This window comes from Panthera onca, chromosome F1, assembly GCF_046562875.1.
Source record: "Panthera onca isolate mPanOnc1 chromosome F1, mPanOnc1 haplotype 2, whole genome shotgun sequence".
Classification (NCBI taxonomy): Eukaryota; Metazoa; Chordata; class Mammalia; order Carnivora; family Felidae; genus Panthera; species Panthera onca.
The window spans coordinates 12870801-12887527 of NC_138355.1; the positions used below are offsets into that span (position 1 = coordinate 12870801).

At 49.1% G+C, this 16727-nt stretch overlaps 1 protein-coding gene across 2 annotated transcripts in view; it reads right to left on the bottom strand.

Moving 5' to 3' along the window:
• The window catches only part of GPA33 (glycoprotein A33), a 38062-nt gene that overhangs the window by 11599 nt on the left and 9736 nt on the right, over positions 1 to 16727 (bottom strand). For both annotated transcript variants that reach the window (XM_060643403.3, XM_060643402.3), the window contains exons 2-3: positions 11390 to 11544; positions 5198 to 5414 (exon numbers count right to left, since the gene is read on the bottom strand). In XM_060643403.3, the coding sequence (XP_060499386.1) occupies positions 5198 to 5414; positions 11390 to 11544 (372 nt within the window). The remainder of the gene's footprint in view (positions 1 to 5197; positions 5415 to 11389; positions 11545 to 16727) is intronic.

Here is a 16727-nt window from a genome sequence, read left to right on the forward strand (position 1 = left end):
AACATTATTTACAAAGCCTTAATTGGAACGGGCTGCATGTTCCGTCCAGGGACGGGGGACTCTGCACCCACTTGCTGGAACCGCGGGGGGCTTCGAGGGCGCTCGGGGCTAGGGCAGCAATACCTGTTAGGCTACAAATTCGGTCAGTCGGGGACCGAGCTGGAAGTAAACGCGCACAAGCATAAAACCTAGGGACGCCACTGAATTTCTTTTTTAGTTTCTCTCCCTCTCTCTTTTTTTTTTTTATTAGTATTTTCAAGAGGGGAGGGATCACCAGACGCCCTCATATGTGTTTGGATCAAGGTCGCTACACTGGGAGAGAGCGGGCGAGCAGAGCTCCATTTTAACAACTTGCAACCTTCTGTGTACTTGAGTCTCTTACGCGAGGAGCCCTCCAGACAGCAGGCCCCCTGCTCGAACGGAGCCAGCTAGCACAACACATCGGGGCACCCCACCTAGATTGGGACCAGCTAAAACACAGCTGTAAAAATGCTATAGAGGATAGAGTGTGATGATGACAGCCTGGTCCCTGAGATGAGAGGGGGTGGGGATGTTTCCAAGGGACTAAGACCCTCTAGAGCTCCCACCGAAGACGCAGAAACCACGGCTGGTGCGCTCACGGGGCCGTCTCCCAGACCCTAAGCAAAGACCTTCCCGGAGAAGAGCAGTTACAGACTCTCGCTTATCAATGAGCGTTGTGTCCAAGATGTGGGTGTTCTATGGGCAAACGAGGGCGAGGGGCACATCCAGGGCTGACACGGCTTTGCCCCCTCCAACCTTCTTTTGTTGGCCCCGGGCAAAGCACAAGTTACTGCCTGGGGCGAGATCAAACATCATCCTCAAGCTTACGTCTGCTATCCACTCAAAGAGACGGTACTTTGAAAAGGAAAATAAATCTAGAAGGATTCGGGAATCATCCTGAACTGCACCCATTGCTGCAGGCTGGGAGTGGCAGGCTTACGAGGTGGAGAAGTGAAGGGCTTTGCATTTGGGCTGTCCTGTTTCCATGGAAGCTTGGAGAATTTTCTACAGGTCATTCAACCTCTCGAGCCTCAGTGTTCTCTTCATCAAGCATGAGTGTTAATGTCCGCTTCCACCGATAGATTGCAAAGATTAGAAGCCCTAATATCTGTAAAGCTCTCAGATGCCTGGTGCATACCTGGTCCTCAGTAAATGGGAGCCCTTAGCACCATGAATTTCTGGCAACTTTCACACAGACAAAGGTCATTGCAAGTTGATGGTAGTTTTCTCTCTATTTAAGATAAATCCCCTCTGTTTGCAGAGCAGGAGGACACAAAGAATTTGGCTTTGGGGATGGGTGCAGGGTTGTGAAAGGGTTCCTTGCCTGTCTCCTGCACACAAAGAAAGGCTCCGCATCTGTCCACAGGAGGCCTGGAATATTCTACAGAGATGCCTTGTTATTGAAGGTCATTGGATCTGATATACATCTTCCTAGATGAGAGGACTCAATATTTTTAACATGTCATCCCTTTGCAAATTAGGGTGTAAATTGACCATACTTCCAGTAAACTTTTATTTTTTTAATTTGTTTTTTAATGTTTATTTATTTGAGAGAGAGAGAGAATAAGCAGGGGGTGGGCAGAGAGAGAGGGAGGCACAGAATCCAAAGCAGGCTCCCGCCTCTGAGCTGTCAGCACAGAGCCTGACACAGGACTGAAACCCACAAATTGTGAGATCATGACCAGAGCTGAAGTCAGCCGCTTAACCGACTGAGCCATCCAGGCGCCCCCAATCAACTTTTATTTTAAACTAAGCAACATGTGAAAAGTTAACATGGAAGAGTAAAAGTGTAAAACCTGACAAAATTGGGAAAAGTTTAGCAAGAAAAGATATTACACGGCGCCAGATATTAAAAGCCTGATCGCTCCAACTAAAATATACATATCAATACTGGTTATAAACATGCTGTAATCAAAACCATGTCATATCAGCAGAGGAATAATCAGGAAAATGAACAAAATGAAGAGTAAAAAAACAGCCATGTCTGTGTAAGAACTTAATATGTGACAAAGCTGGAAGTCCAGTGAAATAATAAGTGTTTCTTTGTTGCAGCAAATGATGCCGATGTCATTGACTGTCCATTTGGAAGAAAACAAAGTTAAACTCCCAGCATCCTATTTACACAAGTAGATTCCAGATATAATAAAGGTCTAAGTGTAAAAAATAAGACTTAAAGACATAAGGAAAGAATATTAACTTCATTTTTATAGTCCCAAAGGCAGTGGAGAGAGACGTTCATGACAAGGGGCCCCAAATGCATGACAGAAATCATCAACAAGACAAAGATCGGGACTTCTGTGTCTCAGAATTTCCACCACAACTTCCAGGACGGCAAGTGTCCTCAGAATTAAGGAGAAGCATGAGAAAGGTCCCAGCGGCCTCTCCAGGAGCAAACCCTTGGGTTATCCGTCATACTCCTCCCACCCACGGAAGAGAAGCCTGGAGGTTCATTAAGGAGGAGATAGATTCCTTTGAGGAGGTGCTCAGGAATAGAGATCCAGAAGCATTTCCCCTCCTTTTTTTTTTTGTTTTAAGTTTTTATTTTGTTTCTTTTGAGAGAGAGACACAGAGAGAGAGTGGTGGGGGGGGGGGAAGGGCAGAGAGAGAGAGAGAGAGAGAGAGAGAGAATCCCAAGCAGGCTCCACACTGTCAGTACAGAGCCCAGGAGGGGGCTCGAACTCACGGACCATGAGATCATGACCTGAGCGGAAATCAAGAGTCAGACGCTTAACTGACTGAGTGACCCAGGCGCCCCTCCCCACCTCCTTCTTTTAGAAGTGAAGGAGCCATGTCCCCCATCTCAAGTCAGGGAGGCACCCAGAGAATCCCACGTGGAGACTGGGGTGCTCTGCCATTAGAGCAGGCATCTCTCATTCCCTGGCTGAAGCTCCCTGAGTGACAGAAACCTGTAAGCTCCTGGGTGCTGATCCTGCAACCCGATGATGGAAGGACTTTATAGTCGCTCCTGCGTTTCTGGGGACCCATCTGAAGACTGTGGGGCCTGCCTGTTGCCGAGAGAAGCTGGCTGGAGCAGGCTGCGAAGGCAGGGTAAGGGCGAGGGCCGATTCGTGTCAAACGGAAGGACTCTGCTTGCTGGGCTGCAGGGAGCCCAGAGTGGGTGCGCAGAGAGCAGGAGTGAGTGCCACAATCAGGGGCTGGGTAGAGAAAAGGAGGGGGGCACACACACTACCTGTGTCAGGTGGTGGAACCCACCATGGCACCCCTAAAAAGGCTGTGGTGGGGAGGTCCGCTATGACTGGAATTTATGAGAGCCAGGACGGAGATATACCTGGTCCAGCCAGGTGAGCAGGCCTTTGCCTTTTCCCCTTTATCCCTGCCTCCCTTGGCCATGGCCTCAGAGGAGCCACATGGCCTCGCGGGGTGGAAGGAGTTGGACTAAGGAGGGGAAGGAGACAGACCCAAGCCCTCACTCCCCGCCGCTGGTCCCTAAGCTTTAGGGGGTTGGGCCCGATTGGGGGATGGTGAGGCCTATTAGTGGCTAGATTAAGATTTTGATTTAGGCTCAACTGATTTTTTTTTTTCACTTAACAAATGAACAATATTTACGAAAATTTAAAAGATAGGTAACATTCGGTGCTGGTAAGGATATGGGGACACAGTTATGCTCAGATAATGCTCCCAGCAATGTAAGTTGCTCTGGGGAAAACACTTTGCCGGGACGGATTGCCATTTAACGAGAGCATAGTCTTTGACCCAGAAATCCTACTTTTAAGAATCTATCCAATAAAAATAAAAAGAACGGAGTGGAAGAATATCTACGTATCTATTGATATCAGTATTGTGCATACAAAAAACAATGGGAACAGCCTGAGAATATCCATCAGTATGGAACACTGGAACAAACCGTAGTACATCCATGCGACCGAACGTATGCTAATAGGTAGATCTATCAATATTGACCTGGAGAAATATGCACGTAACATTACCCAAGATAAGTTGCAGGGTGATCTTTGTAATATGATCTCTTTTTTTTTCCCAAAGGAAAGGAAAGAAAGAAAAAGTGTGTGTGTGTGTGTGTGTGTGTGTGTGTACATGCACACACACGTGCGCATGTGCGTGTTTTGAAAGCACATGGTGAAAAGTATGGAAGAATACACATCAGTATCACCAATAGCTACCGTGCTGGTGGCAGACCGGAAGGAAGAGACAGTTAATTATTCTTTATTCAGGGCTATACTGTTTGGCATTATATCAACAACTGCTTCCAGGCAGCCACTTTATTCAATTAAAAAGAAAATCCCACCAAGTAGTGTAAAGGGAGACTACAAAGGAAAATGATCCATCGTTTGGGTTTAAAGGGTTAGCTCGAAGCCCGGAGGCTGCTTCAGATTCTGTGCCTCCTTTTCTCTCTGCCCCTTCCCCACTCATGCTGTCTGTGTCTCAAAAATGAATCAATGTTAGGGCCGTCTGGGTGGCTCAGTCGGTTGAGCGTCCGACTTCGGCTCAGGTCATGATCTCACGGTTCGTGAGTTCGAGCCCCGCGTCGGGCTCTGTGCTGACAGCTCGGAGCCTGGAGCCCGCTTCGGATTCTGGGTCTCCTCTCTCTGCCCCTCCCCTGCTCATGCTCTGTCTCTCTCTGTCTCTCAATAATAAATAAACATTAAAAATATTTTTTTAAATGAATAAATGTTAAAAAAAATAATAAAAAATAAAGCGCTGCTCACCTCCCAGGGTAGAGGCCATTCCTCATATTGGACATAGAATAGACATTGACTAAAATGTTCCCAGTAACAGTTGGACTCTGAGTCAGGTGCCTACTTTCTCTGGGCCTCGTCTACAAAATGCAGATACTAAAGTAGATGTCTGGCCCTCAGCACACAGAAAGGCACAGTGAGAGCCCTCATCTAGGATCTGCGATTTCTCTTTGCTTCTCCCTAATAAGTTCGCCTTGAAAAGGAAGAGAGCTTGGGGCATGGGGAAGAGCACTGGACAGAGCAGGGACAGAATTTCCCAGGCTGACCCCGGGGCCACTCCAAACAGGCCTTCTCCTCTGCCCGGGGAACTGTCCTTGGTGGACACAGCTCAGAATAAAAAGGGAAGCCCTGGGGGAATCTGGCTTTACCTGACCACCAGGGAGCTCCTCCTCCCTGCACCCCTCCCTGCACCACGGCCCTGCTGGCCCAGGAAAGACCAGGAAAGAGATGGAGACACTCACCGAGGACTAAGAGCTGGACACGTGACTTTGGGGTGCCTCCCAGGTCTTCCATCAGTGACACTGAGCACTCGTAGGTGCCATTGTCTTCCATAGTCAGCTGACCGATAGTGATGGAGGCGTCTGAGATCTCAGCGTTGCCGGATACATTGACTCGGTCCTTGTAAAGTTCACCGCTGATGAGGGTTTTGGTCAGAAATTTCCAGATGAGCACCATTTCCTGGGAGGAAGAAGAAACGGCACTCGGTCTTACCCCAAGTCTCAGCACGGAGCTTGCAGCCCGTGCTGACCACCCTCACCCATCGTTCCCAAGCCCAAAGTGCTGACACACCAACCCATCAGAACAAACAGCTCTAATACGTGGTGCCCGTTTGCGGATCCTTTTATTGTGCATGTATATTTTTAACGAAAATTTTGGAAGACCTGGGCAGGTAGGCCATTCATACCGCAGGAGCACATGTGGATAAATGGGGCCTTCTCAGACCCCCACACTGTCGCCTTTCGTACAAGTGGCAGTTCTGGCCTCTCTCTTACCCATTCAATTTCAGTCCATTGTCTGTTCTCATTCATTCAGCCAACCCATATTTATTGAGCACCTATTATGGTTTTTTTTTTTTTTTTTTTAATTTTTTTTTCAACATTTATTTATTTTTGGGACAGAGAGAGACAGAGCATGAACGGGGGAGGGGCAGAGAGAGAGGGAGACACAGAATCGGAAACAGGCTCCAGGCTCTGAGCCATCAGCCCAGAGCCTGACGTGGGGCTCGAACTCACGGACTGCGAGATCGTGACCTGGCTGAAGTCGGACGCCCAACCGACTGCGCCACCCAGGCGCCCCAGAGCACCTATTATGTGCCATACATGGTGTTAGGCAGCCCCCCTCGGCTTCCGAGCCCACTTTATTTACTTGACTCGTGCCTTTGGAATATGTTCATTCGTTGATATACTCGTTGTTTACCAAAATGAACATGACACTGGCTCAGATCACTACTTTCTAGCCAAACTGCCTCTATTCAAATTCCAGTTCCTCCACTTACCAGTTGTATGACCTTGAGCAAAATGCTGACCTCCCTGTTTCCTCCTCTACGAAATGGAGATCAAAATAATAATGCCTATTTTATATGATTTTTGTGAGGAGGACAGTAGGTAATATAAGCAAAGCAGTTAGGGCTTTGCCCGACATGCTAGGTTTGCTGTGAGCGCTAGACATAATTGTTCCTGAGGACCTACTAGGTGTGCCTGACATTCAAAAACGGATCACTCATGATTTCTGCCCTTAAAGAATAACAAGAGCGATAGGCAACCCAATGTTAACAACGCCCGATAATTAGCTATGGGACCTCAGAAGAGAGGTATTGCTTCTAAACTGGGAAATCAGGGAAGCCTTCCCGGAAGAGTTCCCGGAAGACAGTGCCTTGGACCCCGAAGGACAAAGGAGAACCAGCCAGGCAAAGGGCTGGGGAGTTGGGGCGGTGCCTGTTGGAGGAAGACAGACGTATCTGGCATTTTAGGCAAACGGAGAACAACGGGGAAGGTCCTCGGAGTGGGAAGCTCTGGGTCAACCCCAAGTGGTTCATAGGAAAGGAGGTGAGTGTGTAGTGAAGGGTGGGTGGGAGGTGAGCCACGGGCAAGTAGCAGTGAAGATCAGACTGCTGTCTACTGAGCACGTGTTGCATGCTGGGTACTCTTCTAAGCACTTTGTATGTATTATCTCACTTAATCCTCACAATACCCCCATGATGGAGGTATTGTGATTACACCCATTTCACACATGCGGAAACCAAGGCACCGAGAGGTTAAGGACTTCTCCCAAGTTTACATGGTTAACTGAATGGCAGGGCAGGGATTTGAACCAGACGTTCTGGCTTCAGAGCCTGAACATTGATTCTATGTTACCAGATTGCAGGCTCCGGGTATATGGGACTGAATAGTTTGCATTTTACCCCCAAAGCATGGAGAGCCTGCGTGCTTCAACACAGGGTGGGAAATGAATTAGAAGGAGAAGGAAGGGCGGTTAGGAAATCCGCAGTTAGCAATTCAGATGACAAGTGATGGGTCTTGAGGTAAGGCTGTGCCCATGCAGATGGGAAGAATGAGTGAATTTGAGGAGCGTGAAGGGGGCAGACAATGGGGCTTGGGGTGCATTAAATGTATAGGGTTGGGGAGTGGCAGACGTCAAGGGTGAGAGTCTTTGGCCTGGATATTTGGGTATGTGGTGATGTCACTTCCAAGAGAGGAAACACCTAGAGAGAGAATGGGTTTTTTAATGTTTATTTATTTTGAGGGGAGGGGCAGAGAGAGAGAGAGAGAGAGAGGGAGAGAATCTGGAGCAGGCTCCGTGCTCAGTGCAGAGTCTGATGTGGGGCCCCTTCCCACCAACCGAGAACACAGAGATCATGACCTGAGCCAAAATTAAGAGTCAGATGCTTAACCGACTGAGCCACCCAGGTGCCCCGAGAGAGAGAATGTTCTAAGACAAACTTCATTCTGTGCTAAACGTGATGTGCCTGACGCGTTGATGGGACACGGGGGCGGGCGGCAGGGGGGCGGGGGGAGTTCGGGAGGAGCTGGGCTCCAAGGGATGGGGGCTTGGGAGTCAGTGACCTAGATGTTGACCGAGCCGTGGGCCACATGAAGCCGCCCCAGGTAAATGAAGAAGGTGCGCCAAGTGCCGGGTTAGTTCGTTCTGAAAGGTCAAGGGGAGGTCAGAGAGGTAGGAAGAAAACCCAGGATGAGACTGCCGAAAGGCCAAGGGAGGAAGATTCGAGACGGAGGTTGAAAGAGGTTGACAGTGGGAGCTGCTAGCGCGAGATGAAACCGGAGGCCGGAGGAGCACATTGAAGTCAGCGGAAGAGAAGTTGCTGGTGATGCCAGGGGCTTGGCGGAGGCAGCGGGCAGAGCACGCTGGGGAGAGACGGGAGCGTGGCCACAGTGTCAGGGGTGCCGCCGCCCGTGTCCTTTGGGGAAATTAGAAAAAGGAGGCCTAGTGTTCGGGCAGACGCAGCCTGTGCCAGGGCACTCGAGCTGGCTAATGGAGTGCCCCCTGCCGGGCAGGGCGTCACTGTGACCGCCCCGGAGGGGACAGATAGAAGGGGCGGAGCATCAGGGCGGGAGACGAGGGACGGGCTCGGCTGTGGACCGGTCCGTGGACGCAGATCCTTCCCAGCTCGGCTCTTTTCGGCCCTGCTGGCTCTGCCCCGGACTCTTCATGCCCCAACCGCCCTTCCAATCACAGCTGTCCTGTGGCTTCTCCCTGATCACCCATCCCCTCGCCCGTGTCACAAGAATCTCCCTGAGAACACAGAGCGAATCCCTTCCTCTGCACCCCTGCTTACTCTCAAGGGGATTGCCTCAGATCCTTTCGGAGGTGAGGGATCCATCCGGAAGAGCTTTAGTGTTTGAGCACTCGGAGAGGTGCCTGGCAGACTTTGCATCTGCTTGGCTGAACCCACGTGGTGGTGAAAGAGACATCCTTCAGTTTCTCAGGCTGAAGGCAGCAGCTTCCCTCTCTAGGTTTTCCCCGCTAGGATTCCGGAAATAGGACGTGTGCCCGTGGCCCATCAGCATCCCTGGAGCCACAGACAGCAGGTGCAGCAGGCCACGATTTCCTCTCCTTTACCATCCGTCCTTCTGCTGTAGGCCCTGGGTGTCCTGGGTCACCCCTTCTCTCCTGTCAGGGAGAAAGCTAAATGCCTTCACTCTGGGTATTCCAGGGCCCTAATGCTCACCTCTGGCAGGCACGTTTGGGGAGCGGGGGACATTCAAGATACTTTTGTGATTTTTTAACCTCTCCCCCCTTTTTGTATATGTACTGCTAAGCATGAGAAAATGAGGAAATATGGCTCTAATGTTTAACAAAGGAAGGAGAAAGAAAGACCCTAATTTCTGGGAGGGGGTCTCCGTGGAAAAGGAGATCAAGACTGTTATCAAAAGTTTGTCTGGGGGCGCCTGGGTGGCTCAGTCGGTCAGGCATCGGACTTTGGCTCGGATCATGATCATGCAGTTCATGAGTTCAAGCCCCTCATCGGGCTCTGTGCTGACAGCTCAGAGCCTGGAGCCCGCTTCAGATATTGTGTCTCCCTCTCTCTGCCCCTCACCTGCTTGCACTCTGTCTCTCTCTCAAAAATAAACATTAAAAAAAAAAAAAAAAAAAAAAAGTCTGTGTGCATGATTGCCCCTGACTTTAGAATCCAAAAAAAAAAATTTTTTTTTTGCCACGTTGTGCCTTTCCTCCTGGATTGTAAGTGGAACACAATCCTGGTGCCCATTTAAACTGTGAAGTGGATATTGTTACAAAGAACACACCAGAGGCTTTCTCACTGGTAAGCAAATAATGCCTTGTGAAGGCAGGAGAGAAACCCCTGCAGTTTTACCAGCTGATGCTGTCTGTCTGCTGGAGAATAAATTTTGGATGTTCTTTTTTCTTCTCCCCCCCTCCAAAAATAAAATTAAAAAAATCAAATAGGTGCTCCACCTCTTAAAGTTAGAGAAATGTGAATTTGATCAATAACGAGATACCTTTTTCACTTATCAAAATGGCAAGTATCAAACAGTCTGGAGAATGCTCTGTGTTGGAGAAGGAGGTGCCCTCGTGTTGGTGAGAGTGGACATTGCCATGACATCGAATGACAGCAATTTGATTTTATTTATCAAAGTTTTAAATTCACATATCCTGTGACTCAAAAGTTCCATTAAAAAAAATTGTTTTTATTGAGTTATTTTTGGGAGAGAGGGAGGGGCAGAGAGGGACAGGGAGAGAGGGAATCCCAAGCAGGCTCCGGGCTGTCAGTGCAGAGCCCAATGAGGGGCTCGAACTCACGAACTGTGAGCAGAAACCAAGCGTCGGACACTCAACCGACTGAGCCACCTAGGAGCCAGAAGTTCCGTTTTAAATAATTGATCCTATATGTATATAATTTAAATATACCTTCATGCTATTATATATGTGTATATATATATATCCATAGACACTCATATAGAGATATTTATTGCCCCATTACTCGTAACAGCAAAATATAGGAAACAAACCAAATGTCTATCATTGGTACAAATAGCACATTCCTAAAATGAAACACAATGCAGATGGTTAAAAAATGAGATAGATATAAATGTACTGACGTATGAAAAGATCTTCATGGTACGTATTAACAGAAAAAAGCCAAGTGCAGAACGACGTATGTGTAGTCTATGTAAACATACATATTCATATATGTATATGTGCACATACATAAGTCTACACGTACGTTTGTATTTGTGTATAGCCTGTATTGAAGGCCACCCCCAAATTGTTAAGGGTGGTTCCCTCTGGTGAGGGGAACAGGAGACTGGGAAAGGTAGACAGACTTTCACTCTGGGTACCTTTTTACTGCTTCAACTTCGGTCCTATGCATGTGTTATTTATTTATATATTTACTTTTTTAATGTCACTTAATGACAAATTAGTTTCCCTACCACACCCGGTGCTCATCCCGACAAGTGCCCTCCTCCATGCCCATCACCCCCTTTCCCCTCTCCCCCACGCCCCCTTAACCCTCAGTTTGGCAAACCCAAGCATCTCTTAGGGTTTGCCTCCCTCCCTCTCTGTGACTTTTTTTTTCCCCCCTTCCCCTCGCCCGAGGTCTCCTGTCAAGCATGTGCTATTTAGACACACACATTCACCCAGTTGAGGCTGTGGGGAAACAGGCACTCAGGCCCTGCTGGTGGAACACAAAATGCTGCCCTGTGGAGGGCAGCTTGGTAGCCTCCGTGAAATCGTAAAAGCATTTACCCTCTCTGGGAGCGCATTCTACCTGAGCTCTTAAGGAATGCGGGCGCTCTCTATTAACTGATACAGGAAGCTCTCTGGGAACGATATGAAGTGAAAAATGCAAGGGGCAGAACAGCCTGGAATATGCTGCCTATAAAATCTGGTCTCGGGGAGAGCTCTGTGCTCGTGAAAAGGAATGACGGTCTCGAATGACACAATTTAGGTCATGTGAGACAGTCCAGCAGAAGGATATTTTAGAGAAGGTCACTTTTTCATGATAAAGGACCCCTCCCCGGGGCCAACATTCACTGCTTCCTCCCGTCAGCCCAGCCTGGGTGTTAACGTTTATTCTAACATTTATTGAAAGACTCTTTAGTGCTTGTCCCCTAAGAGGTCGTGGTCAGGTAATACGCATTCCCATGACAGGAGTATTTTTTAAGGATCCTTACCGAGTGACTCCTTAGAAGCTTGTCCCATTGCACAAATCCATCTCGGTTGGAGGCAGAAGTGTGGTAGGTGCACGGAAGGGTAACGCTGTCTCCCCGGGCAGCCCGGAGAACATTCCGGGGGGTTTCCACAAAGATGGCATTGGCAGTCACCCAGACTGGAAAGGAAGTGGGAAGCGGGAAGAAGTAAATGGTATGACATAGCCACTCGTCGCCCATAGGGCTTCTGAGGGAATACCCAGGGACATCCTCCCCCTGCACTCACAGCCGGACAAGATCACACTGTGATCTTGGCCGTGGCGCACCAGCTGTTCTCCTCCAAGACTAAGGCGAAGACAAACGTGCACCTTGGTCCACCCTATACCCATCCCGCAGCACCACAAAGTTAAATGTATTGTGCGGTAGTGTGGTAGCTAAAAGCCCGGCTTTGAGCCTCAGCCCCACCTCTTACCAGCTGCGTGAACTTTTCTCATCCGTCAAGTAGGAACACGGATACTCCCTAGAGCTTCTGGGAGAACTTGATGGGATAAGACGCGTAAATAGATATATATTTTTTAGTCCCCATCACATAGACGGCTCTTGATAAATAGTCCTCACCATCTTTTTCGTTGTGATGATGATGTAGTCATTCACTGAACACATTTTTACGCAGCGCTTAAAGGTGGTAAGGAGTTTTATAAATAAGATTAGATCAAGGTAAAGAGATAGAAGGTATTCCCCGGGGTTTGTCGGGAAAAGGTGTCCCTGGTGAGTTTATTCTACATAAGTTTATCAGGACAAGGTGAGGAAACCAGTGCGGCCACGCGAGTATGTCCCATCATGTGTGCTCATCTTACCACATGATGGTGACTCTCCTCCGTGTCCCCTCCTCTTGGATCTGGGTGAGGCTGTGACTACAGTGTGGGTGTCGCCATACGGCTCCTCAAGCTAACCTGTAAGAGGCCGTAAGCTTTGCCTGGTCCTCTTGAGCTGCTCACTCTGAGAACCTAAATCAGCATTCCGCGAGGAAGTGAAGCGGCCGCATGGAAAGAGCACGTGCAGGTATTTGGGACACGCCCCCAGCGGAGGTCCCCGGGCAGCCACCCTCACTTCCCAGCCTGTAACTGAGCAAGCCCAGCCATCGAGGGAAGCAGAACCGAACGGACCCTGCAGAACCCGCCCATAGTGAGGATTCCTGAGCAAAATACATGTTGGCATTGTTTCAAGACACTAAGTCTTGGGTGGTTTGGTTTGTAGCAATGGGTGGTTGGAGCAGAAAGCCACGTGGATACGTGTCATGAGAATTTTCTAGGCAGGAGTAAGTGTGGTCCACGCGAGGAACAGCAAGGAAGACACAAGGGTGGGAGGGGAGTGAGGAGGAGAGATGAGACAGAGAAGGGTCTTGTAGCACATATTTGGGGCTTTAGATTTTACTCTGGAGGCGTGGGAAGCCCTTGGGAGGGATTTAAGCAGAGGTTATACATGTGACATACGTTTTGTTAATTTAATTTTAAGTCGACATCCAAATTAGTTAGCATCTAGTACAACAGTGATTTCAGGAGTAGATTCCTGAGGGCCCCTGACCCATTTAGCCCCTCCCCCCTCCCACAACCCCTCCAGCAACCCTCAGTTTGTTCTCCATATTTTTGAGTCTCTTCTGTTTTGTCCCCCTCCCTGTTTTTATATGACTTTTGTTTCCCTTCCCTTATGTTCATCTGTTTTGTCTCTTCAAGTCCTCATGGGAGTGAAGTCATATGATTTTTGTCTTTCTCTGACTGACTAATTTCACTTAGCATAATCCCCTCCAGTTCCATCCATATAGGTGCAGATGGCAAGATCTCATTCTTTTTGATTGCTGAGTAATACTCCATTATATATATATATATATATATATATATATATATATATCACGTTATATATATATCACGTTATATATATATCACTATATATATATATATATATATATATATATATATATATATATATACACACACCACGTCTTCTTTATCCATTCATCCATTGATGGGCATTTGGGCTCTTTCCATACTTTGGCTATTGTTGATAGAGCTGCTATAAACATGGGGGTGCCTGTGTCCCTCTGAAACAGCACACCTGTATCCCTTGGGTAAATACCTAGTAGTGCGATTGCTGGTTGGAGGGTGGTTCTATTTTTAGTTTTTTGAGTCACCTCCATACTGTTTTCCAGAGTGGCTGCACCAGCTTGCCTTCCCATATTTGACATACATTTTTAAAGCATCATCCTGGCTGAAGTGAGGTGAAAGGAAGGAGGATACTGGGGAACAGAACGGAAGCAGGGCAAACATTCCAGGGGCTATTTCAACAGTCCAGATGAGTGCAAATGGTGGCTTGGGCGCAGGAGGTCGTGATGGTGGCGGTGGAGAGAGGTGATCCACATTCGAAGGGATGTAGACAATAGAGCCAATGGGATTTGGCTGCACATTAGATTTGACATGTTAGAGGAAAAGAGGAGGCAAGGATCTGTACAGGATTTGGCTTGAACAACTGGGAGGGTGGGATCATCATTTACGGAGAAGACGAAGGCTGAGGGAGGGGCAGGTTTCAGGGGGAAGATCTGGAGTTTGCTTGTGGACATGTGAAGTTTGAGATGCTTATTAGACACCTAGGTGTTGAGGAGACGGTTGTGCAAGTCTGAAGTTCCCTGGAGAGGTCTTTGAAGGCCAGAGGATGGGGAGGAAAACAGAGAAGTGCACGAAGACAGGGAAGATATCCGGGACGGGGCCCTGGGGCACTCCAGTGCTTAGTGGTGGCAAAAATGAGGGGAAACCGGCAAGGGAGAAAGAGAACTGGCCAGGGGGCTAGGAAGACAGCCAAGAGAAAGCATGTCCCAGAGGCCGCGCAGGAAGCGATTCATGAACGCAGAGGGGGCCAACCACTCCGATGCTGCCCATCTGTTGGGCCAGGGAACTGGGAACCGAGAGATGACCACTGGCTGTGGTCACATGGAGGTGACCTTGGTATGAGCAGATTCCACGGAGTAGAGAGGGATGGAGCCTGGGAAATGGGTTCAAGAGCAAATGGGAGGAGAGGAAGAGGACGGCTTTTGCCAAAAGGGAGAGAGAGGGGGGCGCCTGCATGGCTCAGTCGGTTAAGCGGCCGACTTTGGCTCAGGTCATGATCTCACGGTCTGTGAGTTCGAGCCCCGCCTTGGGCTCTATGCTGACAGCTCAGAGCCTGGAGACAGCTCGGAGCCTGGGGCCTGCTTCGGATTCTGTGTCTCCCCCTCTCTCTGCTCCTCCCCTACTCACGCCTCTGTCTCTCTCTCTTTCTCTCAAAAGTAAATAAACATTAAAAAAAAAAAAAGGGAGAGAGAGAAAAGGGGCTGTGGGGGCTAAAGGAGTCTGTAGGGCTGAGAGAGGTCTGTGCCTTTTTAAAAATATATGTTTCATGATTTAAACAATGTTTTTTTAATACTGCAGCCTTTGTTTTCCTCTTCTATGGGATCTTTGCATCCCTACTCAGCGAGTGAGACAAAAGTGTCGGACGGGACATCTAATCTGTGATGAGAAAAGTAAGAAGTAGAGAAGTTCATCCTAGAGCCTTCCAGTTATCCAATATCTCCTTTCCATCTGCCCAGAACCCACCCTGCCCCGAACAGCTGCGGCCCCCCTTCCTGCTGCTGCCTGAGAGCGGCCTGCCTCATGCTCGAAGCGTTCTCTCTCACCCTCACCCCCCTCAAGGTTCTCCTCAAGGCTGAGCCCTTCTATTCGTGAAGAGTATCCAACTGACTCAGCTAATTCCCCACAAGGGGTTAAAAATGGTCAGTGTTGTGTTAACCACTCCAAGGACAGACAAAGTGGGAGAGCGAGTGCTTTCACCTCTTGGAAGGAATCAGAATCTCCTGGTGCCATAGTTTGCTGAGGAAGAAGTTTAGAGTGGGTCCACTGTCCTAGAGGGAAGGTCCAGGCTATCCCAAGCAGAGTGGATGCCTGTCTCCTTTGTGCCACCTGCTACCCAGGAGTACCTGCCTCTTAGCACTTCTGTCTCCTGAAAGTTTATAACATAATACAGCAGAGTGGCCAAGGGCCCAAATGCGGGAGCCAAACTGCCCAGGCTACCATCATCATTCTTACTTTAAAAAAGTTTTTTTTTAATGTTTATTTATTTTTGAAAGAGAGAGACAGGGCGTGAGGGGGGGGGGGCAGAGAGAGAGAGGGAGACACAGACTCTGAAGCAGGCTCCAGGCTCCGAGCTGTCAGCACAGAGCCCGACGCGGGGCTCGAACCCACAAACCGAAAGATCATGACCTGAGCCAAAGTTGGACACCTAACCGACAGAGCCGCCTCGGCACCCCTCTTTTTCTGTGTGACCTTAACCAACTTAATTAACTTCTCTGTGCCTCCGTTTTCCCAGCTATGAAACGAGGATAACAGTATTACCTAACTCAAGGTTGTTGGGGGGGATTGCATGGCTTACCATAGTCAGCGTGCATGTCCCCTACCCTGGCACAGGGGCAAGAACTATACCAGCATTCTAGATTGTCACGTCTTCCCCCTCTGCTACTCTGTTTTCCTCATCTTTGTGTCCCCAGGGCTCAACAAAGGGCCCCACCGAGGAGGTGCTCAAGCAAGCACTCTTCCACAGCAAATAAACGAGTTGTAGAGAATCCGAGCTTCAAAGATGGGTGGGATTCACACCCAGAGAAACTTGCTGGAGAACCTGTCTTACCGATTGCTAGAAACATGCCAAAAAATCAAATAAAGGACCAAAAGAGCCCCCCAAGAGGGGAAGACGCCCCAGTTGGAAAGGAGAAAGGTCCACTGAACCTCCCTAAAAGGGTGGGGTCGGAGACCCAGCCTGAAGCCCTGATGACTGCTTGTAAATAATTAAGGTTTGTTAAGAAGATAATAAACTGTCTCCTGAGAGCTCACCGGAAAGTAACACATCCAAGGAGGATAATGAAATGTTTGATGGAACTGGCCGCTTGAGGCAAACGCGGCGCATTATTGGAACCCCTGGGGAACTGGCAGTGAGGCTTTCACTTAGGAAAATCCATCTGCTCTGAGAAACCACATGGTTAAGGAGGAGGTGCCCCGAGGCCAGAGGTGACCCCACCCGCCCCAGGGCAAGGCGCTGGCTCTGGCCTTGAGGAAGTGTTAGTCCCCTGGAGGGGGAGGGGCAGCTCACAGGGCCTGGGCGGTGGGGGGGGGGGGGGTTGGGGGGGGGGGTGGATCTGTGCTGCCTCCACTGGTGGCCGCGGTGGCTAGAACTTAGCATTTGTCAGCCTGGACCTGTAGGGATCCGTACCTTCTAATCGAGTCGATGAATTTCACCAGGGTCCTACTTCAGGGCCAGGCGCTGGGGAAGTGAGCAGAAACCACTG